Source organism: Erpetoichthys calabaricus, chromosome 2, assembly GCF_900747795.2.
Source record: "Erpetoichthys calabaricus chromosome 2, fErpCal1.3, whole genome shotgun sequence".
Classification (NCBI taxonomy): Eukaryota; Metazoa; Chordata; class Cladistia; order Polypteriformes; family Polypteridae; genus Erpetoichthys; species Erpetoichthys calabaricus.
Window position 1 is genome coordinate 206626863 of NC_041395.2, and position 24873 is coordinate 206651735.

General features: G+C 37.2%; 1 protein-coding gene across 3 annotated transcripts in view; it reads left to right on the forward strand.

The window, feature by feature from the left end:
• Positions 1–10543: 10543 nt before the first annotated feature.
• LOC114646733 (nuclear receptor ROR-alpha A-like) overlaps positions 10544–24873 on the forward strand; it is a 344553-nt gene continuing 330223 nt past the window's right edge. The window contains exon 1 of one of the 3 annotated variants that reach the window (XM_028795052.2): positions 10544–10951. In XM_028795052.2, coding sequence (XP_028650885.1) covers positions 10873–10951 — 79 coding nt within the window. In that variant the 5' untranslated portion in view covers positions 10544–10872. The remainder of the gene's footprint in view (positions 10952–24873) is intronic. The other 2 variants (XM_051922242.1, XM_028795053.2) reach the window with 2 other exon arrangements.

Below are 24873 nucleotides of genomic sequence, written 5' to 3' on the forward strand. Positions count from 1 at the left end.
ACTAGAGCTGATGATTAACTGTACAGACTACATCTCTGTTGTTAGTCATTAGCACTAAAACATAAGTAACATGATAGTTATAATTGGATACTAACCCTCACCTATTCTGTTTCTCTTCTCGGTACTCAAATGTGGCACTTGTTGCCACGGCCCACCTGTCAAGTTGTTTTGCCTGCCTAAGGTAAAGTCCTCCCTGATGGAGGATCGCAGGAATTGTGGGAAGGAGGGGTCCTTTCATCGGACTGGCTGGCCCAGCACTGTTTCAGCCATGGAATGGCCAAATGGGGGAGGCAGCTTGATGGATAAGGTCTCCAGGACTCTAAATATATCCAAATCTTCTTATGTGATATCATCTACTATTAAATTCTGCTCCGTACTTGTAAAATGTTTATTTTTATACTGTATTGAGGATTTGTTCTGTTCTGTGTATTGTATTGTATTGTATTGACCCCCTTCTTTAGACACCCACTGCACGCCCAACCTACCTGGAAAGGGGTCTCTCTTTGAACTGCCTTTCCCAAGGTTTCTTCCATTTTCCCTACTAGGTTTTTTTGGGAGTTTTTCCTTGTCTTCTTAGAGAGTCAAGGCTGGGGGGCTGTCAAGAGGCAGGGCCTGTTAAAGCCCATTGCGGCACTTCTTGTGTGATTTTGGGCTATACAAAAATAAATTGTATTGTATTGTATAAAAGCTGACACACAAACGATGGTGAATCTGCCTGCTTCATATCTCACTGTCATTTGAAATTTTTTTTATTCAGTTTTATTGAGTGTTCCTGATCACGCTGCATTAGTATGCACCTTATGGTCCATGATGTCAAAGCTGCACTGACAAAAAAAACAGACATAGGTATATATGATATTTGGAATAACTCATTTTATGACCTGTATGGTACATTTTGTAAAACATTGTGGCACTGATGCAACATTATTCATATTATTCATATTCATTCGCATGCCTTCTTGAGCTTGTTATCAGTGACCATGTTTTTTTTTTTTTTTTCCCGATCTTGCCAGTGTCCACTTTTGGGCGCATGGGTTTTTTTCTTTTGTACTCCAGGACATGCAGAGGAAAGAATAGTACAGCGAGATCAGTTCTGCGCTATCTGTAATCATCAAATTCAAATGTTAACAATTCCCACACACCCAAGGACCGTCCTTTCTACATTTACGACATGTGTACCTGTTGCAATGTACACACTTCTCACTGTGCTGTGGTTCCCATTACACTGAAGGAGCTGGGGAAGCGTTGCGGTCTTGGAACAGAAGCTTGTCGATGTTGCATCCTCTTTTGCTTTATCCATCGCCTTTTCTTGTAAGAAGTGACCATGAAGCTCCTCTGCAAGGTGAGCCTTGAACACTTTTCTTTTCTCAGTGGCCCCCATGCGTGCCTTGTACAGAACATGTGCGTTCATCGCTGTCAAGCATGTTATAGCACAAGCAACTAGCTTTTACAAGTTCTATAATTTACACCGGCTATTACAGACACAAATCAAATGTATGTTTTTATTGTATAATATTAACAATAAGAGTAGCATACTACTCAAAATGGTAAATTTGCCAGGAAGATGGTGTCAAACTCACGACCTCTGGATTGTATAAGTCGGCAGTTCTAACCACTGCACCACAGAAGCTGTTGTATTGTACTTGCACCTTTCGTGAAAGTGTTTATTTGATATTTGGCCATCAGCCTTCACACATTATACAGTTCATGTGTACAATTTGTCATGTATTACTAAAACATGAAAAACGTTTCTGTTTTAATGATGTGTTTACATAGATTGTTGTAGACACAAAACATACATCAAATTATTTCCCCTTACAATTCTGAGTAACTCACTCCCAGATAATCAATCAGGGCAGGAACTGGGAAAAATTCTTGCCGTTCTGACGGAAAGGTGCAAAAGGATTTAAGGTGGGCTGGATTTATGAGTTTTTTCGTTGGCTCTGGAAATTCTAGTGTTAAAAGATTCAAGGAATCTGGAGGAATTTCGGTGTGCAAAGAGCAAGGGCACAAGCCCAAGCTGACTGCCCAAGATTGCTTATCCTTTGACAGCACTACATCAAGAAACTGCATTCATAAGTGATATAACCACTTGGGCTCAAAAGTACTTTGGCAAACCTTTATCAAATAATATAGTCACATCCACAAATGCTGGTTACAATTGTAGTGTGCTAAAAGGAAGCCATAGGTTATTAAGTGTCCAGAAGCACCGTTGATTTCACTGCGCTAGGAGGCATCTGAGATGGACCATCACACACTGGAAACATGTATTGGGGTCGCATTGATCAATATTTCCAAGTCATTTTTGGAAGAAATGCATATCGTGTCCTCCAGGCCAAAGAAGAAAAGGACCGTCCAGACTGTTACCAGCTATAAATCCAGAAGCCAGCTTCTGTGATGGTATGGTGCTGCATCAATGCCCTGGGCAAGGATAACTTGCACTTTTGTAAAGGCACCAATAAAGCAAAAAAGATTTTGGAGCAGCACATCCTGCCCTCAAGTTTACATCTCTTTCATGGACACCCATGCATAATTAAGCAGACAATACTAGACCACATTCTGCCTGCATTACAAAGCATGACTGTATAGGAAGAGGGTGCCGGTGCTTAACTAGCCTACTTGAAGTTCTTACAACTCCCCAATTAAGAATTAGTGGCGCATTTTGAAATGCAAAATGTGACAACGAAGATCCCATGCTGTTGCACACTTTAAGACTTGTTTGTAAGAAATATGGGACAAAATTACACCTAAAACACTAAATAAATTGGTGTACTCAGTACCTAAATGTTAAGTATGACTTCTTCTTTCGGCTGCTCCCATTAGGGGTTGTCACAGCGGATCATCTTCTTCCATATCTTTCTGTCCTCTGCATCTTGCTCTGTTACACCCATCACCTGCATGTCCTCTCTCACCAGATCCATAAACCTTCGCTTAGGCCTTCCTTTTTTCCTCTTCCCTGGCAGCTCTATCCTTAGCAATCTTCTCCCAATATGCCCAGCATCTCTCCTCTGCACATGTCCAAACCAGCGCAATCTCGCCTCTCTGACTTTGTCTCCCATTCGTCCAACTTGAGCTGACCCTCTAATGTACTCATCTCTAATCCTATCCATCCTCGTCACACCCAGTGCAAATCTTAGCATCTTTAACTCTGCTACCTCCAGCTCTGTCTCCTGCTTTCTGGTCAGTGTCACTGTCTCCAACCCATATAACATAGCTGGTCTCACTACCGTCCTGTAGACCTTCCCTTTCACTCTTGCTGATACCCATCTGTCACAAATTACTCTTGACACTCTTCTCCACCCATTACACCCTGCCTGCACTCTCTTTTTCACCTCTCTTCCACAATCCCCATTACTTTGTACTGTTGATCCCAAGTATTTAAACTCATCCACCTTCGCCAACTCTACTCCCTGCATCCTCACCATTCCACTGCCCTCCCTCTCATTTACACACATGTATTCTGTCTAGTTCCTACTGACCTTCATTCCTCACCTCTCCACGGTCAAACTCAACCTGCTCCCTACTACAGATCACAATGTCATCAGCAAACATCATAGTCCACGGGGTCATGACTGCCAACCCTAAATATTCTTTGAAGCAATTCCTCAGAGACAAGTAACAAATATATGTTAGTCTAAAGAAGCCAAAAAAAATAATATTGGATCAGTCATCTCAATGACTTCTGTAAACAAGCTTGCTGTTTCAAGAAGTATAGCCAGATTTTCTTAACGCTACTACCTTGCACATCGTCTCCCTGCTCCCTCAGGCTTGATCTGCCGCGCAGGCCCTGCCATGCTGTATTACACGTGATATCAGTCGACAAGGTGGAGTTCCACAGTGGGTGTGTGGAGCCGAAAGGCGGGTGTATGCAAATCAAGATGCGTTTAGCATAATGGAAAGCACTTTCAGAGACACATTTCATGTTGTTTTACGTCTTCCTGGTTAAAATAAATGTATTTATATTGATGTCAGTAGATCGACACTGCATATGAAACATGTTCGATGACCAGCTGCTTGCAGCGCACAGTCAGACTTCACCTTTCTCCCGCCACTCAAGGCTCGTAAGATCGATGTAGCTTGCTTGATTGGTTAAGCCTGGATTGGCTATGACGGGATAGGAATTCGGGCTGTAGATCTTAAATTTCACCTCATCTACATTGGTTCCTAAAGAAGCAAAATTCTGACAAATCAACTTTTTGAAATGTGTCGCATTTTTTGGAAAGTACAATGTAAATATAATTTGTATGGGTATATAAGTGATCGAGTGTTGTGTGTACGTGCGCTCTGACCCTCACGCCCAGCTGCTGTTGTACTCGGTTACATAACTTGCTCGGAGGAGCAAAGGCGCATTTCGCTAAGGCTGTATGGGAAACTTTAGATCGAAGTTAACTCTTTGTAGTGTGTTCACTGTTTTAGTCAGAAAAGGCAGAGGAAAATTCCTCTGGAAACTTTTCGCATTTAAAATATTAAAGGTCTAGCCGTGTTTAGTGTGTGTAACAATGGGCATCATATCCATTTTAAAATGTAATAATACACATAGTCGCTCTATTTGTTTTCTGAAACTGCTGTATTTACCTATTCATTATTTATTTTGGTTTCCGTTTAAGCCAGGGTGAGCAACATTCGGTTCTGGAGGGCCACAGTGGCTGCAAGGTTTTTGTTCCAACCGAGTTGCTTAATTAGAAATCAGTCCTTGTCAGTAACAGAGATCATATTTAATTTCACGGTTTGATAGTGTTTTAATTCTGTCATGTCAGGTTATTCTCATGTCGCAGATTTTTTTCCTTTCCAATGATATTATCCAAATGATTTCAAGCATAAAATTGATGATTAATTCTTATTTCTTCATTTTTTTTCTCTTGATTTTCCTTTCAAATATTTTATTAAACCTGATAGTTCATGATGAATACCCACAGGTGTAAACGGATATAAGATAGTGTAGAATGTAGATGGATCATTTTTGGTTCCTTTGTCATTTGCACCCTATAGCTGATAAGGAGCAATTACAAACTGAATTTAGCTGTTTAAGAATGAAGTAAGCAAGGGTGGAAAGTCTTAACAAGCAGGACAACTAAAATGAAGCATATAAACTCTGCTTGAGCAATAAGAGCTTCATCAGCAGTAATTGAGGTCTCATTAAGAAATTCGATTGGAACAAAAAACCTACAGCCACTGCGGCCCTCAAGGACAAATGTTGCTCACCCACCACACACAGGCAGTGTCTGTTATTGTTTAAATTTCATATCTCAGTCTTGAGCTGTTAGCACTTTTGCAACGATGCCACACTGGTAAGATTTATATTACGGCACATAAATATAACAGCCGCATCCTAACACTGGGTTGGTGTAAAAAAAAAATTCTTTGAGTTGCCAGTCATCACAATTACACCAATCCAAACATTGTTTTTCTAACAGCAATTATAAAAAAATTAATTTAAAAGATAAATTCATAATTTTGGTGATTTGGCATGTAGGTAAGAGGAAGCTGCCCCTGTGCACCTCCCACAGAAGGTGCATTAGGCATGACCCACTAATAAGTAACTGAAGGACAGACTTGGCACGCACTGGAAAGATCTCATCTTTTGACTGTCCTAGGAATATTTGGTTATTCCTCAAGAAAGGCTGAAGGGTAGGCAAGCTTGGTCAGCCCAACTCAGCCTGTTGCTACCATGATGCTCACTAAGAATGGCATACTGAAAATGATAATGATAAAAGTGAATTCAAATCAATGGATTGGATTGCCAGTCCAGTCACTTTCTGTGTGAGGGTTTACTCTGTGCACATTAAGTTTTTATGATACAAACCCAAAAACATAGGGGTTAGATTGATAGAGGGGTTAGGATTTGAGAATGTTCCCTGCAATGACCCGGTATCCCAGGGTTATTCCTTGCTCTGACTTCCCACAACTCTGTTTTGTAATAAACATGTTTGGAAAACAGGAGGTTACATTAACATTTCCATTCATTTCCCCAATCATTTATTTAGTAATTTAATTTAAAGTTAATTTCCAGTAATTTTAAGTGAAAGCATATATTTTCTGTGTAAGAGCACTTTAATGCAATACATCTAACCAAATGACAGGTTTTATTTTCCAACCTACCACACTCCTTTTTTTTCAGATTATTTTTATATCAAACTCTTCATATGCTTCCAACATGTAAAATATTCATAATAATAAGTAAGATTATTATTGGAGATACATGGTCCTTTTGGAAAATAAAAGATTATCAGGTTTAGGTCACCTATAACCTTTCTCCACATAATATAACAATATGTAACTTTCAGGGCAAGAGTGCTAGAGTGAACATATGAGGCTATAGTGCATTATCTGTATGTTTTGTCATACTTTTTTTCATCTGGATCATTTCCTGATAAGTAGGGACATGTTCGATAAGATGTCACAATGACAGGATATTTGTAATTCATTTATCTATCACTACTCTCAGTAGGCACCATTGTGCTGGTGAAGTCTGGTCATTAGTATTAGGAATAAAAATCCATCCATCCATCCATCATCCAACCTGCTACATCCTAACTACAGGATCTGCTGGAGCCAATCCCAGCCAACACAGGGCACAAGGCAGGAAACAAACCCCGGGCAGGGCGCCAGCCCACCGCAGGGCACACACACACCCACACACTAGGGACAATTTAGAATCGCCAATGCACCTGACCTGCATGTCTTTAGACTGTGGGAGGACACCAGAGTACCCGGAGGAAACCCACACAGACACGGGGAGAACATGCAAACTCCATGCAGGGAGGACCCGGGAAGCGAACCCGGGTCTCCTAACTGCAAGGCAGCAGCACTACCCACTGCACCACCATGCCGCCCAAGGAATAAAAATGGTCACCAAAAATACAACCTTAAACTACCCAATGAACTGTATATGACTGGTGTGGCTGTGATTTTACAGGCTTCTATAAACTGTTTCAGTACTACCATCAATCTCTAAAGTTTTGTTGAATAGATTGGAGATATTGCTTGCTTAGAAGAAAGTCTTACAAATTTGAAAAAGAAGGACATTGTAACACATTACGAAGAATGGTAATACAATCAACACACAGCATAAATCGCCACTAGAAGGAGTGTAATATGGTAGGATATGGTTCTTCATTTATCCAACCGTCTTCTAACCTAATGTTTCTTAATCTTTTTTGGTGTCTTGATCCACTTCTTCTCATATAAATGTCTTTGCAACCCAATGGGAGGGGGTCCACCTGGTATTTCAAGCTTGATCATCAGAGCTAGTCCCCTTTGGCTAATCAAGCATGATCATTAGATCCATGGGGTGGTCGATTGAGCATGATTGTTAGAATGGCAACCTATTGCTCAACCCACTACCAATATGAACAATAATGACTTGTGACCCACTGGTGGTCACCCACAACCCAAAAGTGGGTCATGACCCAGTGGTTGAGAAACATGGCTCTAACCTGCTTATTCACTCCAGGAGTAAGGCCAGCAAGAGTTTATACTGTTATCACTGTTTGCAAGACAGAAACTAACTCTGGATGAGGTTCCAGACCTCCACAAAAGCAAAAAAGTCTGTTAGGGCTAAAATTATCAAAATGATTGATAATTCCAGATGATTCAGGATCCTGAGAGGAACTGTTCTTGAGAACAAAGTAAGATTCCCTCTTTGGATTGGAAGACAGATCATCATGGATACACATATATTCTGACAATTTGGATTCTTTAGTTAATATGGCAATATATTTAAGATATGGAAAGAAATCAAATAAGCTTCTCAACAAACATTTTTGTCTTCTTACATTTCAAAGTATTTAATGAATAGAAATTTCTATAATAAATTCATTTTCTGCATCATTAACAATATACAATAATTTTCATCAAATATAGAATATATTATTTTATTAATCTGAGAAACTGCCTATTTCAATAGAGGATCACAATTAGCTGAAACACATCACCCTAACTTTGGATTATAGGAGTAAACGTAACCATTAATATTTGAGGCTTGAACTAGTTACATATGTTTTTGAGGTCCAAGATAATTCAAAATTATACTTAATTTTTTTTTCTTTGGAGGTCAATATTGAATTGAGATACTCTTTCATTTATAAAAACATGCCAAAATTCTCCCACTGTACTGTGAGATTTATAGCCAAATACCACACTAATTGAGCTACTTCCTTATATTTGCATGTTAATTATTGTGTACTGAATATTATTCCAGTGAAGGTAGTTTTTAACAAACTTTTTTTATGTAATGATATATAATTTTAAATCATAATGTAGAGTTGATGAGAGATAATCAATTAAACTGGACAGAAAGAACAACATGAAATCATCATAAAATAGAAATTAAATGCAGTGTTAAAAATAATGAATAAGCAATAACAAAAAAATGAAAAATCACAGCCAAACCTCTAGGTGACAAAGTAGCATGCGGTGTCTTGTTCAAGATATCTAGGTTGCAGTAACACAGCAGGTGTCCTGTCCTGTATAAAGTATGTATGCACAAAACACATGCATCGAATATGGTATGTACCACCTAAAGCCTTTATTTAACGTCACTAATTTGAAGAACTAAAAAACACCTAAAATATTTGTATTTTTTAGTGGTTAGGAAAGTTTTGCTATCAGTTTTCAAACTTATATATCATTACATTCTCAAACATTAATGTAGTTTACAGTCTGGGTCATAGGGGACCAGAGCCTTTCTCAGTTGTCATGGACAGGCCCACTCATATACTTACACAGGGGCAGTTTGAAAACCTCTTACACATACATTTTTGGGGATGTGGAAGGAACACCAGAGAACCAGGAGAAAACCTATACAGACCCAGGGAAGACATGCAAACTTGTTACAGAAAACAAACAGGTGTGTAATTCAAATCCAGGAACCAGGATCTTTGTGCTTCCTGAACTTTAATAACATTAAAAATTTAAATATAACAAAAAAGACAAATTCAAATTAATATCATGATCTCTACACACCAATAAACATGTCCAGTGTTATTATATTTATAATATTATATTTATAAGTATTATATTTATTTTTCCTTTGAATTTCAAAATTTCTCAATTTTTCTGGACCGTAACAAAACTTTTATTTGGAAAGAAGCAGCCTGTGCATTCAGTTTTGGTCAGATTGTTAAGAAATATGTATTAGAGTTATAGTAACTACTGCAATGGATGCTAATGGTCCAATAGGATAGCAAGATGTAAAAAAAAAAAAAATCCCACTACCTAAACAGCACCTACAATGTCAAGCAGTTCAGCAATCTAAGGTAATATATAATTGCTTACGATATTAATACCAGGTTGGTTAATTTGTTTACCATTATATTAATCTTAAATGATATTTGCAGTTTAAGTTATTTACATTTGCATTCAATTGATTTTAAAGGTGTTACCATGAGTTACACCTTCCACTAATAGCACAGAGGCACAATTCCAGCTATGTTTGCTGCTGCTTGAAACATAAGTGGAACCTACCATGTTCTTCTTTTCAGCCAAGGGAAGTTGTTAAGTGTATTTATTGTTAAGTACTGCACAGTAATACAATAGTTAATACAGCTGCTTCACAACTCCAGGTGACCTGGTTATATAACAGCTCTACTCACTGTCTCTACTGAGTTTTCACAATCTCTCAATGTCTGTGGGGATTTCTTATGGTACTCCAGTTTTCTTTCACATCACAATGCTATACATGTTATGTTAACTGGCTACTCTAAACTGACATACTATAAATAAATGTAGTTACGTGCATAAGTGTGTTTTGACATGGTTTAGAAAAATAACCACATGGCTATTTTCTCAGATCATGCACATTCTCAGACTTGAACTTTGTGACAGCAGGTTTTTCTGTTTTAGAACGGGATGCACAACAGAAAGGGTGCACATTTTGTGTAGTCAAGTTTGATGCAATAGATTGTGTGTTTATATTTGGTTCCTTTCCTGTAATAGGCATCATGCTCCAGCTTTCACTGATGATCTGAATTGCATTTGTGTCAATGTATATATATACCGTATATATATATATATATATATATATATATATATACACACACACACACACACACACACGTGTATTATTTTAAATACATTAATATTCAAATAAAATACTATTATAATAACAGTAATGTTCAAATACCTGTTTTGAATTATGACTATTATATATTTTAATTGAAAATTGTATCCACTGAATATAGCTGAACGTGAGGGATTATCCCAATACAGTTACACATAAATTGTGGAATTTGTGGTAGAATAAAATCAAAAGACTAACAAAGTGTTGATGTCAGAAATATTCTATTATTTTTGTTCCAACACAAATAAATTCACTGATATTCTTTATGCAAATGACCTTACATATAGGAGACAGTCTGTACTTTAGAAAAACGGATGTCAGTACATTTCTTGTGTTTCGGCAGGAATTAATATAACGAAATGCGATATTAATTTCTACCTGTGGAGGTGCAGATACTCCCATTTCTTCATTGTGTTTAACTGGCGTGTAATTACACATTGAAAATGATGGAAGCACTGAAATACTTCTGTTAATCTGATGCCGTGCTTTCCTTCAGCAGCGAGACCTTTAATCCTAAAAGATTCCCGGATCAGATTTGGCACATCGGTGCGGAGCCGGCAATTGAGGCTGCGCTCGCTCTGAGCTCGATTAATCTACCCTTAGCGATAAACAGAAAAAAATCCAAGGTTTCCATCTCGAACCAACCGAAACACGGTTAGAGAGCGAGCATAGGAGAGAGCGCTTTCCTTGCCCCGACATGACAGTGACAGTCGGCTAGACTCTGAAAACAGAGTAACCGGGGACGGGAGGGCTCGCCCGAAGGCAAGGACAACAATAATTTAGGCTGACAAGGGGATTTACGAGAACGAGAAATGGAAAATGCCGATTCTAACGTACCCGAGGGTGCCAGCGGCAGGGCTTCAAGCGAGAACGAAACCGCGTCTCCGAAAGGTGAGTGGTTTTCTATTATATGCTGGTTTGGGGGTCAAAAGCGACGGAAGAGGGCACCTAGCAAGTCGCCGGGTGCTGAAGTATTGCAATCCCGCTTATTTGGCCGCGCAGCTCATGCTAATCACGAGAAGGCGCGCAGCATCGATTAGATCACCTGCTCAATGAAACTTCTCGCCTGTCACTGAGCTAGGCGTGTTAATTTTCTCTTGGATGTTTACATGCATATTTAATGTCAGTGTGTGACAGTATTTTCGATATTAATATGTGTACCCTTTGACATCGCTATATATATATATATATATATATATATATATGTGTGTGTGTGTGTATGTATATTTATTTATTTGCTCTAGATGCTTGTGTTATTGTTGGGGTGTAGTTGGGGTTCCAATCCACTGCGTTATCAATCTCGACCCGACACGCCCACAACTAACACTTCAATTTCTGTAGGAATTGTATTGGCAGACCTGCAGCCAGTAAGACGCGTTCGGATAGGACACACCCCCAACATTTTGGTGCGCACCACGTGGAGGTGTCATGCCGTGGATGGGGTGACACAGGATAGGATGCACTGTTATTCTTTTCTTCACCTGCCGCAGGTGGAGGCATGGAGTTCACACACGTTGGACAGGTTAGAAACAACATCAAATAGAGAGGTGCGTAGCAGCACCTGGCTAAAAGATTGCACATATTGCCGTCACCAATCCCCCTAGTACATTTTCTTCATGTCTGATGAGGGTGCTGCTACGTGTGTACAAATAATTGGTGAGGGCTACTTTTGGAGATAGCTGTTCATGAATCAGCAATTTGTTTGAATCCAGGGTAATATCTGTTTTTATCTTTGAGTTATTTGAGGTTTGGCATGGAGCAAAGTTTGCACAGAGCAATTATTTGTTGAAAGATTTTCCAAATCCACGTCTTTTGGGCGATATTTGACATGAACGAGTAATGTATTTTTTACGTTTTCTGCAAAATGTGGATATTTTCTCTCATGTTTGTTTGAGACATGTCTAATCGTTTCCTATTTAAATGAAAAGAGATGTGTACTGTCTCACTTCTGCTAGGATACTACTTCATAACTCTCCATTGCCACAGGCTGCGGCTTACCCCTCTGGCTGAACAGATCTACATGTACCTGACAGGAAACACCATTTTATTCGCTTTTAAATTTGCGTCTTAGGTGCTTTAGGTTGGTAGATAGATTTGTTTGATATACTAGCACAACTATCCCACTTCATCTCCTATTCACAGCTGGCAAATATGAATGTTATATTAAAGTTTTTAATACTATTATGTATGCTAAATGTTTTTAAGATGTATCCCCAAAGTTATTTCTATAACACAGTATGAAGTTTACAGAGATTTGTATATGCACACTTTGGTCTCAATTCGTACAAACAGTTGGGTGACATGCCTACCTTTGACAGTGTGTATCATATGCATATATACTGCATATACAGGACATATCCATGTTATGCAAACTAAGTTACAAAAATTACCTTTCTTCACAGATCTAAACATGTGATTCCAGTAGATATGTATGTGTTTAAGCATGACATAATTTGAGTCAAATTTTCCCATTCTCTCATCGGACATGAATGTAAACTATATGGACCATAACTGAAAGTGAGGAGACTACTAAAGAGATAAACAGTAAGCACACACCCCCACCTGCCAGTCAGTCTTATGTTCATATTCAGCATAGAAGTACCTAGAGATAGTAATGTTTGCATTCATGCACCTTTTGTGCTGTGGGCCTCCCTCCAAACCCCGCCTGAAAGCAGACATGTCTTAGTGGTTAGTTGTTTCCTAGTCACGCATGCTGTTCTTATGTAATACAGGCCTCAGGATTTTATTTTTTTACCTAGTCATTTACAGTGACTCAGAGAAGATGTCTGTTTTTTAGTTAAGATATCTTTTGCACATTTTTAAATTCTATTTTCCCTTGTTGTTAATTTCCTGTAGTACCAGTGACTATTTAACCGTTCATTTACAGATGTTTAACAGTTGTGGTAGTAGGTTTCCCATTAGAGTTTTAATGAAAAGTGAAGAATTTTTCCAATAATAGTTTAAGATTGAGTAATATGTTCAATACAAAAAGTATTGTCTATACTGTATTAGTAATTTTAACTGTTCAACAGCTCCAAGTTATTTAATTATAATATTTTGTGTAAAGTTATATATATTTTTCACTTGAAGGGTATATCTGGGCATTCATTTCCATCCTTCTACTTTATTTGGTGTAGCTATTCAATCCAGTTTTAAACATTTAAAAATATTTTTAAATGTAATCCTCATATGACAGTATAAAATTATGACGTTTGTGTCATATTGGATTTTTGTTAATATCAGTTTGGTATTTTAACATTTGTATTTTATAATTCGACTACAGTGAACTAAATGAAGTGATTGAGACAAATTTGAAGTTTTTATTGTTAGTTCTTTTTGTAACTGAAATTAATTCTTGTCAGGGGCATTGCCTAACCTACTCCTTGACATGAAAGAAATCAAACTAAATGTATAAAAAATACTATGGTGTCATTTTCTTTGCAAATGTAGAAAGTTATGTACATCAAATGCTGTTTTTTTATTGTTATTCAGAAATTTTAATAAATATGTTATTGTAAATTGATCTTTGGAACATTGGTTTTCCTTCTGTGGAAAAGTAACATTCCTAATATGTAATTGTTGTTCCCCTGTTACCTTCTTGAAATGTAGTTTACATTATTCTTTACTTGATGCACTAAGCTGAATTTGAAATATTCACATTTCAAGGTATGTTTTATTTTGGGTTTCATCATGTTTAAAAGAGAGCTGTGGTATTTTGAGAATGAAACATATAAACATCTTGCATCATCTTGCCCCCTGCATTTGGAAAATTATGTAGGCTGTAACTTTCTGTCCTGTTAAAGGTCATCATCCATCTCTATTTGCTGAGTAAGCTTTTTGATTTTCTTTGTTTTGAGGTTACAAAATTTCCCTGACACGTAATGGTAATGTTTGGTAAAAAAACTCTTAATGTTTTTTGTTTTTAATTTTATCTCATCTATGCAGTGTGTCTACTCAAGTACCTACAATGGTGTACTTTTTACAAAACGCCTACCTGGTTAAGAGACATGGTATCTTACTTTTTTATGAATGTTTTCAGCTAAGAAAATGCCTGGCAGCTGCACTCACATCAGCTTGCCAAATCAGAATCCTCTAAAGTTCGCTGGGGGTAGAAGCCAGCTATATCTTATAGCTGTAGGTTTAGTTTATTGAATGTTTTCTTACTGCTTATCCACTTGATAGGTGTTCTTTACACAAATGTTTGTAGTATGTAGTTTCTATGGTATTGTGTTTCATTGTTTTCATGTAGTATGTAACCAAATAGATTAGCATTGGAGTAGGATTCTGTTTAAGGTTGCTTTCATGTATGTTTGTGTTATAAAATATGTGATCCTGAAAAAGTTTGTATTCCCAATTCTGAGTGAAATCTATTAACAGTTCATTTATGTTTTATGTGCCAGATCAGTTCTCTGCATATCAATTTTTGTTATTCCTTCACTTTTCCTTTTAGGTTTGTAATCCCTGGATTTACTTATTGTTAGTGTTTTTGCAACAATTTATGTACATTCTACAAATGTAAAAATCAGTATGCATTAGCATAACAAAATTGACTTTTTTTCATTTTCTACTTATGAGACAAAATATTTCAGAGAACCATTTAGGTTATTTACTGTCTATAATTCTTTTAAATAAAATAATGCTGGAATATGTGTAGTATGTATACAAATCCTATAGTGAAATAATATTGTATACGCAGTATCTGTTTTTATTTTTTGGACCAAGTAAACAAAATCTTAAAATTATGTACTGAGCCGTATTATAATGGATAACTAATCAAATTAGTTCATAGTCGAATTATACTAGCAATGGAGTTATCCGAAGGTTTATATATTGTGTATATTAATGCTTTTTATTAACTGTGTAATGGAAACTAGCAAAATGTTTCCAAAAATCTTATTTTTCAAGGGTATGATTTATGAATAGGTTCAGGTGGCAGAGGCAAAAGAAAAGTAGATTTTTACAGATAGCAGAGTTAATTTTAGTAAAGCAGATGGTAAGTTAAAACCCAAAAAATACCCAAAGTGAAATATATCAGTCATACATGCTTTAATTTGAGACTCTATATATTTAACACATACCCCTTGTACAGCTTTGTACCCTTTAGGTCATTTTTAAGGAGAATATTTATAGTGTCACAATCTTGTCCAAGTAACTGTTTTTGTTAAGAAAAATATATGTACACAGTGTCTACAAAAGTATTCACCTCCTTAGATGTTTTCACATTTTATTTTTATACAACTTGGACTCACAGTGGATTTAATTTCACTTTTTTGACACTGATCAACAGAAAAAAGATCTCTGTAAAGTGATCTAAATTAAGTATAAATATAAAACAACAAAATATTTGGGTCATAGAACTAGTTAAATGGTCATAGCTGTAGTCAAGGGGTTTTAACTCATTGTAGTATCTGGAAGCTCCAAACTGAGTCAGAGCTATGGCCTAACCTACACAATGAAGACAAAAGAACATGCTATGTCTATTTATTTGTGGCAATTTGTTTTTGTGCAATAAAAAGTTGATCACAAAAAATGACTGAAATGTTCAAGTCAGACAATGGATATAAAAATTTTCAAGTCGCTAAATATTCCTCGGAGTACAGCTAAATCAATCATTAAGTAATGGAAAAAGTATTGCATAGGTGTAAATCTACATAGAACAGGTTACCCATCAATTATTCCAGCTACAGTGGTAAAGATTGGAGAAACGTTATGGGATAGTGGGAAAGAAAAAAGTACCGGTACATACAACATCTTGGCTAGTGTTTGCCAGTAGGTACATACGAGACACTAAAGTCAGCTGGAAGAAGACTCTGTTGTTTGATGAGACCAAAGATGAACATCAGACTAGCTGCCATCTTTGGTGTAAGCCAAACAATGCACATTTCCAAAATAACAGCATCTACACCATGATGCATCAGTATGCTCTGGAAAGCATGTGAGGGTAGAGGGTAAAATGAATGCAGCAAAATAAAGGGAAGTCCTGTAGAAAAACTTGATGAAGTCTGCAAAAAGCCTGCACCTTGGGAGAAGATTTGTTTTCCAGTAAGAGAAACGCTTTTAGCATAAATACAAAGCTACAGTGGCTTAATGATTCAGCCACTCCAGGACATTAATGGAGTCCAGATTTTAATCCAAATGAGACTTTGTGCCTGGACTTGAAAGGCTGTTAATATTGTTTTGTGTTGCATGCTAATTTTGCACTTTCTTGTCAGTCATGCAAGTGTATAATAATTACAGAAAAAATATATATACACAATTATTGTAAATGGCACATCTGGTAAATAAAAATATTTAAGTAGCTCAGTTGGAGTATACTATCATAAGCATAGTTACTGAAATATGATATTAGGGGTGGGCGGTATGACCAAAATTCTATATCACGGTATTTTTCGAAATTATCCCGGTTTCACGGTATTCAATGGTATTTTTTTCCCCATGAATGAGTGGATGTTAACCACATTTTCCACTGCAATTACTGCAGTAGACTGGCTAAGAATAACCTATTCCACTGTCATGAGCATTGTACATTGTACAAAAAAAAACATTTTAATGTGCACACAAGTATTAATACAGGTTTGCATGGCCCCATAAAGTGATAGTTTTCAAGAGGGTGGCACTAATGAAGACAAGGAATCACATTGCATGACAGATGCAATCAAAATATAGAACCTTTTTATTGAACAAATTTTGCAAACAACTTAAACTATAATTTTGACAACATATTTTCAACCATCCAAAGAGGCATTTAGACTTAGTAAAATATCCAGAGGTGCTTGTCAAAAGTTGTATTGCACTGAACATGTCTTAGAAAAGGAATAAATAGTAAATATTTTTTGTAAACCATCTACACTTTCTGTTAGTGTTAACCATCTCTGTCCACTGACATGTTAAAGTGACTTTTTAAACAGCTTTACCATCACTAAACTGCATAATATTTAAACTAATAAATAATAACAATAAAATAAATAATAGTATTATTACTGATAGTTGCACTATTACTTCAAGACTTCAAGCCCAGGTGCATTACACAGTATTTACCAAATTAAAATAAAATAAAACAAGTGCAACTTGGTGATGACATCTTTACCAGTTGAACCATCATTTAGGCAAACTGCATTAATATGGACCTTGCTTCAAGCTAAGCTATATACATAAATAATAAAACTGCAACTTGCATTTATGATGCTATTTGTTGTATAGCCCTATGGAATCGTATTGGGGCCACGGTGAAGAAAAAAAATACGGACACAGGGAAGAAAAAAACAAACTATATGTCGAGAGTAAAGTCGACATTTCCACTTTATTCTCATAGTTTATTTTATAATTAAAGTAGAATGTCGTAAACTAAACTTCATCCTAAAATCAATGTTTAATTTACTAGATTTTCTCAAACCCCGTCATAAGTTAATGTAGCACATTAAATGCTTCGTGTTAAGTGTTCCCCGACCCAGTTGTTAATCACTACGCTTCTTAAACTGACTTCCTCCGCACTAAGAGGAGGCGCCGGCAGCAATCACCGCACAGAATCCATTCACTTCATGATATTCCTGCTGTCTGAAAATTTAGAATGCTAAGATAAATACTTGATATCATTTTCATGATGAAATGAATTAAAGCAGGTATTAAACATGCATGGTAGTGAGGCGGTAGTGCTGCTCCCTCGCAGTAAGGGGTCCCCAGGTGTACGTTCAATGTAGAGAACTTTATGGCAGGTGTGACGAGGCTCGAAAAAACTGAATGTATGAATGGGTATCGCAAAGGTTTAACTGAAATATTGTGTAAATGTTGGGTTTGTGATCTGGTGGTCGGAGACACGAACACAGAATTAAATAGACGTTCTTCTGAGCGGGCTTTCTTTATTGCACGCGTGCTGTCTGTCTGACATACCAAAACCCCAGTTCCTATCCTCCCTTTTTCTTTCTCCACATAACCAATCGCTACATGATAAACATCTTCGTGAAATTAAAACTAGTTATAAACCTAGCCCACGGAGTGTTCAGTACTTTAAAAATATCTTCGTTATACATGTTTAATTATGCTATCCATTCAGGGTTACGCCCATCCCAGTAAGCATTGTGTGTGAAGCAGGAGCAAATCCTGAACGAGTCGCCAGCACATACGAGCAAAACATACACTAGCAGGGTTAATATAGCATAACAAAACCGCACATCTTATATGACTTTGAAAGAAACTGAAGCACGCCGAGTAAACCCACCAGAAAAACATTCAAATTCAAGGCAGGGTACACCAGAGACACCCTTGCTGCGAGGCAGCAGTGCAACCTCCACGCCGCCATGCCCCCACATGATTAATATATGCTTTAATGCATTTCATCATGAAAATGATATCAAGTATTTATCTAAGCATTCTAAATGTTCAGAGAGCAGGAATATCACGAAGTGAATGTATTCTGTGCGACGATCGCTGCGGCGCCTCCTCAGTACAAGAGGAAGTCAGTTTAAGAAGCATGTACCGATTTAACATGGCTCGGGGAACACTTAACACAAAGCATTTAATGTGCTATGTAACTTAAGACCGGGTTTGAGAAAATCTAGTAAATGAAATATTCATTTTACGATGAAGTTTAGTTTACGATGTTCTACTTTAATGACAAATTACGAGAATAAAGTCAACATGTCAACTTTAATCTTGACATAAACGGCGAGAATAAAGTAGAAATGTCCAGAATAAAGTCAACATGTCGACTTTATTCTCGTCATAAGCGTCGAGATTAAAGTCAACATGTCATCACACTTTTACACAGTACCCAGGTACATTACACTGTATTGAAAACAAATAAAACAAGTACAGCTTGGCTTGCAGTATTATCTAGTAGTATAGAAATAGTATTTACACATTTGAACATAATGGTCCACATCCGACCTTTTAAAACCAAAGTACAGTGCATCCGGAAAGTATTCACAGCGCATCACTTTTTCCACATTTTGTTATGTTACAGCCTAATTCCAAAATGGATTAAATTCATTTTTTTCCTCAGAATTCTACACACAATACCCCATAATGACAATGTGAAAAAAGTTTACTTGAGATTTTTGCAAATTTATTAAAAATAAAAAAATTGAGAAAGCACATGTACACAAGTATTCACAGCCTTTGCCATGAAGCTCAAAATTGAGCTCAGGTGCATCCTGTTTCCCCTGATCATCCTTGAGATGTTTCTGCAGCTTAATTAGAGTCCACCTGTGGTAAACTCAGTTGATTGGACATGATTTGGAAAGGCACACACCTGTCTACATAAGGTCCCACAGTTGACAGTTCATGTCAGAGCACAAACCAAGCATGAAGTCAAAGGAATTGTCTGTAGACCTCCGAGACAGGATTGTCTCGAGGTACAAATCTGGGGAAGGTTAGAGAAATTTTTTGCTGCTTTGAAGGTCCCAATGAACAGTGGCCTCCATCATCCATAAGTGGAAGAACTTCGAAACCACCAGGACTCTTCCTAGAGCTGGCCAGCCATCTAAACTGAGTGATCGGGGGAGAAGGGCCTTAGTCAGTGAGGTGACCAAGAACCCGATGGTCACTCTGTCAGAGCTCCAGAGGTCCTCTGTGGAGAGAGGAGAACCTTCCAGAAGGACAACCATCTCTGCAGCAATCCACCAATCAGGCCTGTATGGTAGAGTGGCCAGACGGAAGCCACTCCTTAGTAAAAGGCACATGGCAGCCCGCCTGGAGTTTGCCAAAAGGCACCTGAAGGACTCTCAGACCATGAGAAAGAAAATTTTCTGGTCTGATGAGACAAAGATTGAACTCTCTGGTGTGAATGACAGGCGTCACGTTTGGAGGAAACCAGGCACCGCTTATCACCAGGCTAATACCATCCCTACAGTGAAGCATCGTGGTGGCAGCATCATGCTGTGGGGATGTTTTTCAGCAGCAGGAACTGGGAGACTAGTCAGGATAAAGGGAAAGATGACTGCAGTAATGTACAGAGACATCCTGGATGAAAACCAGCTCCAGAGCGCTCTTGACCTCAGACTGGGGCGACGGTTCATCTTTCAGCAGGACAACGACCCTAAGCACACAGCCAAGATATCAAAGGAGTGGCTTCAGGACAACTCTGTGAATGTCCTTGAGTGGCCCAGCCAGAGCCCAGACTTGAATCTGATTGAACATCTCTGGAGAGATCTTAAAATGGCTGTGCACCAACGCTTCCCATCCAACCTGATGGAGCTTGAGAGGTGCTGCAAAGAGGAATTGGCGAAACTGGCCAAGGATAGGTGTGCCAAGCTTGTGGCATCATATTCAAAAAGACTTGAGGCTGTAATTGCTGCCAAAGGTGCATCGACAAAGTATTGAGCAAAGGCTGTGAATACTTATGTACATGTGATTTCTCAGTTTTTTTATTTTTAATAAATTTGCAAAAACCTCAAGTAAACTTTTTTCATGTTGTCATTATGGGGTGTTGTGAGTAGAATTCTGAGGAAAAAAATGAATTTAACCCATTTTGGAATAAGGCTGTAACATAACAAAATGTGGAAAAAGTGATGCGCTGTGAATACTTTCCGGATGCACTGTATCTCCAGGCAACGGACGTGACTCCTTTTTTTCGGCAAAAGTTCTTTTGTGTCATCATGTTCAACTTTATCGTCAGCTACAGCTTCAGTTTTGGAATGTTCTCTGTCCATTTTCACCGTGCAATACCTACACTACCTATTTAGCGGTGTAGCAGTGAAAAAGAGCCACCACGCAACACCTCTGTGATTAGCGGTGTAGTAGTGAAAATGGTCCCCACTTGAACAGTTTCCCGCTGTGCCATGTTCCAAACGTCGTTTTAGGCAATTTAAACCGGTGTTGCGGTATAAGAAAAATCCATATCATAACAAAAATAAAAAACGTTTTTTGGTATGGACCGGTATACCGCCCAGCACTATATGATATACTTTGTTTTAGTAATATTTTACTTTGCTAATACAATTATGAGTAGACTGCATGATGGTATAGTACCTTGACTAGGGATTTTTTCTGCCTTATGCGCTGTGCTATCAGGAAACCTCGGGCACCGTGCAGCCCTGAATTGGATTCTAGTTTGTGAATGCTACTTTAAAATGTTTTCAATACTAAAAAAATGCATATTAGTGTAAGATACTTCAGTTTAGAAGATGGAAAGCAATTACCTATGTCAATCTTTAGACAATATTTAAAAAGATGACGTGTGGTTATAATCACACCCTTTATGTAATAGATTGTAAAAATGGAGGAGGTATGGCACATAATGGTTATGTTCATTAGTCTGTTTTTATTTTTTTATAGAATTCACTTTAAAGCTCTTTATTCTGTGTGAACTGACATTTTCTAAGGTCACAGCTGTGGATTGCAGGTTTTCATTACAACCAGTCTCTTTAAGCAGTGTTTAATTCATGACTGTAAATTGACTCTGCCCTTTATTAGATTCTTTGTTTACCAGCTGTAGAGTAACCATCAGTGCATCTCTTACATTTACTACAAATATTTTGCTAAACGTGAAGGTTACACAGTTTCCATCAATTTCATGGAGTTCATATAGTTTACTTTAAAATGTTCTCAAACAGTACCATTCTATACTTGACTAAAGATAGATAAAACTTTTGTCCCTTCATTAAATTGAAAATGATAACTTTGTTGTTTCTCGTGCATAGCCTAAGAAAGTGAATTGTCATGTATTTTATGGCCAAGATCAGTAATTCATGATTTTTATATACATTAGTTTGCCTTGATACCACACTAGGGCTGAGCCAATGATCGAGGATATTTTCCATCGCCGATTGGCTGAGCACATCATCAGTGTAAATAAACATCATCAATTGGCTCCAGACATTTGCAGAAATTTCCTAAAAGTGCCAAACTGCATCCATTAGTTGCTTTTTTTCTTAATCTTGTGTGCCTCACAAGAAATCTGTCAAGCAGTCATATTTGCTGCAGGAGCGACACAATATTCCTGACTTTATCTAGTTTAGGAGTAGTGTGCTGTAGCTGAGGGAAGGCAGCCAGATCAGTGTGTCACACAGAAAGTTTGAATGGGAAGAGTGCAGGTATGTGATTGCAGACTCAACAGTGTCATAGTTTCTAACTCTTCATATCACTTTTTTAATTTAACGGACTATGCTTAAAAAGGCTGTGCACTGTAACCATACAAGTTGTGATTATTTTGAGACTTTGACTGGTTTACCCATTTTAAAGGGTCACCTGAAGCTGTTCATTTGAATGATGAAATGTCAGCTCATACAGTGGGTGACTGATCCACAGGCTAATTCAGTTTTTCAGCAAAGTTACAGTATTTTTCAATCACCTTCTGTTTTCCTAAGCTACTTAACCTGGGCAGGTTCACAGGGCTGCTTGGAGCCTATTTTTGTAATGTTATATTTTACATAACCTACATATGTAGTGAAATTCGTGTGCTGGACAAGGAAGGTGCTAGTCTAGTGGTGCTTCTTTGGCCTTGCAGGCAGTACTTGAAGTGGGCTGGTACCAGCAGCGCTTGAGGCTTCATGGGGATTCCCCCTCATTTCAATATCATATACTAATATACATGCACACCGACCTCCTAGGTGAAGGCCCCCTGCCCCACCATGTAAAAGTAATAATGAATTGGGAGGTTCCACTTTACATACTGCTTGAGGGCAAATAGGAATGTAATTTTACTGTGCACACAAGATAATAAGTCTGAGTACTACATATATGAAAGCAGTGCCTTAGTTTTTTTTTTTTTTTGTAAAAGTTAGTGCCATTGATCTTCTGCATGCACGTTGTATATTGAAAGTTTTTTATAGCAGTCAACATTCAGCGTTATGTGCTTTTTGCAGCATGTCATTTGCATATATGATAAGAAAAGTCAAAATATGTGCTATAGACCAAGTACAATTTTTTCTTTAACACAGGCTGAGTTCCTTCTTTTGTTCAGAAGATGGTAGAAAGAGTATACCTGAGAATGGTGTGATTGAGTAAAAGTAATTAATAACTTCTTTCCTGTTGGTAGACATTTATTCAAATCCATTTTATGAGGCAGATCTACTTTTAGAGTTTTGTGTCAATATGACATAATGATTTGTAACAATTTTAAGAAAACTTTTTACAAATCACCTTGGAACTATCTTAAAAACATTACCAAGGACAGCTACATGTAATGAGTTGCAGCAATCTGTGAGACAGAAGACTAACTCCTGTGTCCTGAGCTAAAATGCCCATGCACTTTTCCCCCATCTTCCTGTGCAGATGCTTTCCATGGGTACATAGGTAGAGCAGCTAATTATTTGTAATCCACAAGTGTCTCTTTAACCATGGCCCATGTTGGTAGCAAACATCTGTCATGTCTTGAAATGGCAACGTGATGATGTGAACTTTTAAGACATTGCACAGCCCAAACCATACCTTTTTCTTTCTGTTGTTTCTATATAAGCTTGTAGAGAAGCTGCATTAGGAAATTCTTATGGAGGTTATGCTCATATGCTCTGCTGACATTCAAAAAGAATTTATTATACTGTTAGGGATGCTCCTATGAGGTGTTTTTTATCTCTTTAAAAAACATCTACACTAAACTCCTGCATAACCAGACACAGAGGTGCCTTATATTCTATTTTAAAGTGTTAACTTTGATATTTTTATAATTAAACTATAGATCACAGGTGTTACCTCTTCATTTTTATTAACAAATGAAATTCTGTAGGCTTATTGCTCAGTAACCATAAAACTACTAAAATAAATAAAATTCCCTTAAATATATACATTTTACCTAATAAAATATGTAGAGAAAATATATTCATAATGCATATGACATTAAAAAATAAAATACATCTCATAATTACAAACTGCCATATTGTTTAATTTCTTCTGTAATGTACTTGTATAAAATAAAGCTTAATTTAAAAAAAGCAGTTTGCACCATGTGTGTATATTGGTCCTATTCAAAGGAGTGACAGGTCATAGGAGTGACATAACAAAGGAGTGAAACCTCAGATATAAATTTCAAAGGAGTGACAACCGTCCAACCAACCATCCAAGTGGTAGGTGAGGCGACAACGATTTTTTTGGCGAGTGAACTTTCAGTTGTGATCCTGCTCTCTGTTGAAGTAAGATAACAAATTATTGAAATAATCATGATTTGTCACTCCATCGTTATGTCACTCTAATAAAATGTCACTCCTTTAATACAGTATTTATGTCACTCCTATAAAGTGTCACTCCTTCGATACAGACCCATATAAATATATACTAGCAAAATACCCGCGCTTCGCAGCGGGGAAGTAGTGTGTTAAAGAGGTTATGAAAAACTAAAGGAAACATTTTAAAAGTAACGTAACATGATTGTCAATGTAATTGTGTTGTCATTGTTATGAGTGTTGCTGTCTTTTATATATATATAATATACACACACACACACACACATAAACATATATATATACATATACATATATAGATATATATACATATCTACATATACACATATCTATATATATATATATATATATATATACATATACACATCCACATATATATACATATATCTATATTTATATATATATATATATATATATATATATATATATATATATATATATATATATATATATATACACACATATCAACATATATATACACTGTGATAGTTAGAGGTCTCCGTGACCCCTTGAACCCTCAGACTAGACGTCAGACACCAGGTAAAAGTCCAAATATAATATTTATTATTATAAATAAGTGCACAAAGCACCCTCCTCTCCACAATACTCAATAACAACCCTCAATAATCAATCCTCCACACTCCCAGACACTTTGCCACCCTTCCTCCCAGCTCAGCTCAACGTCTGGGATTTCCCATAGTC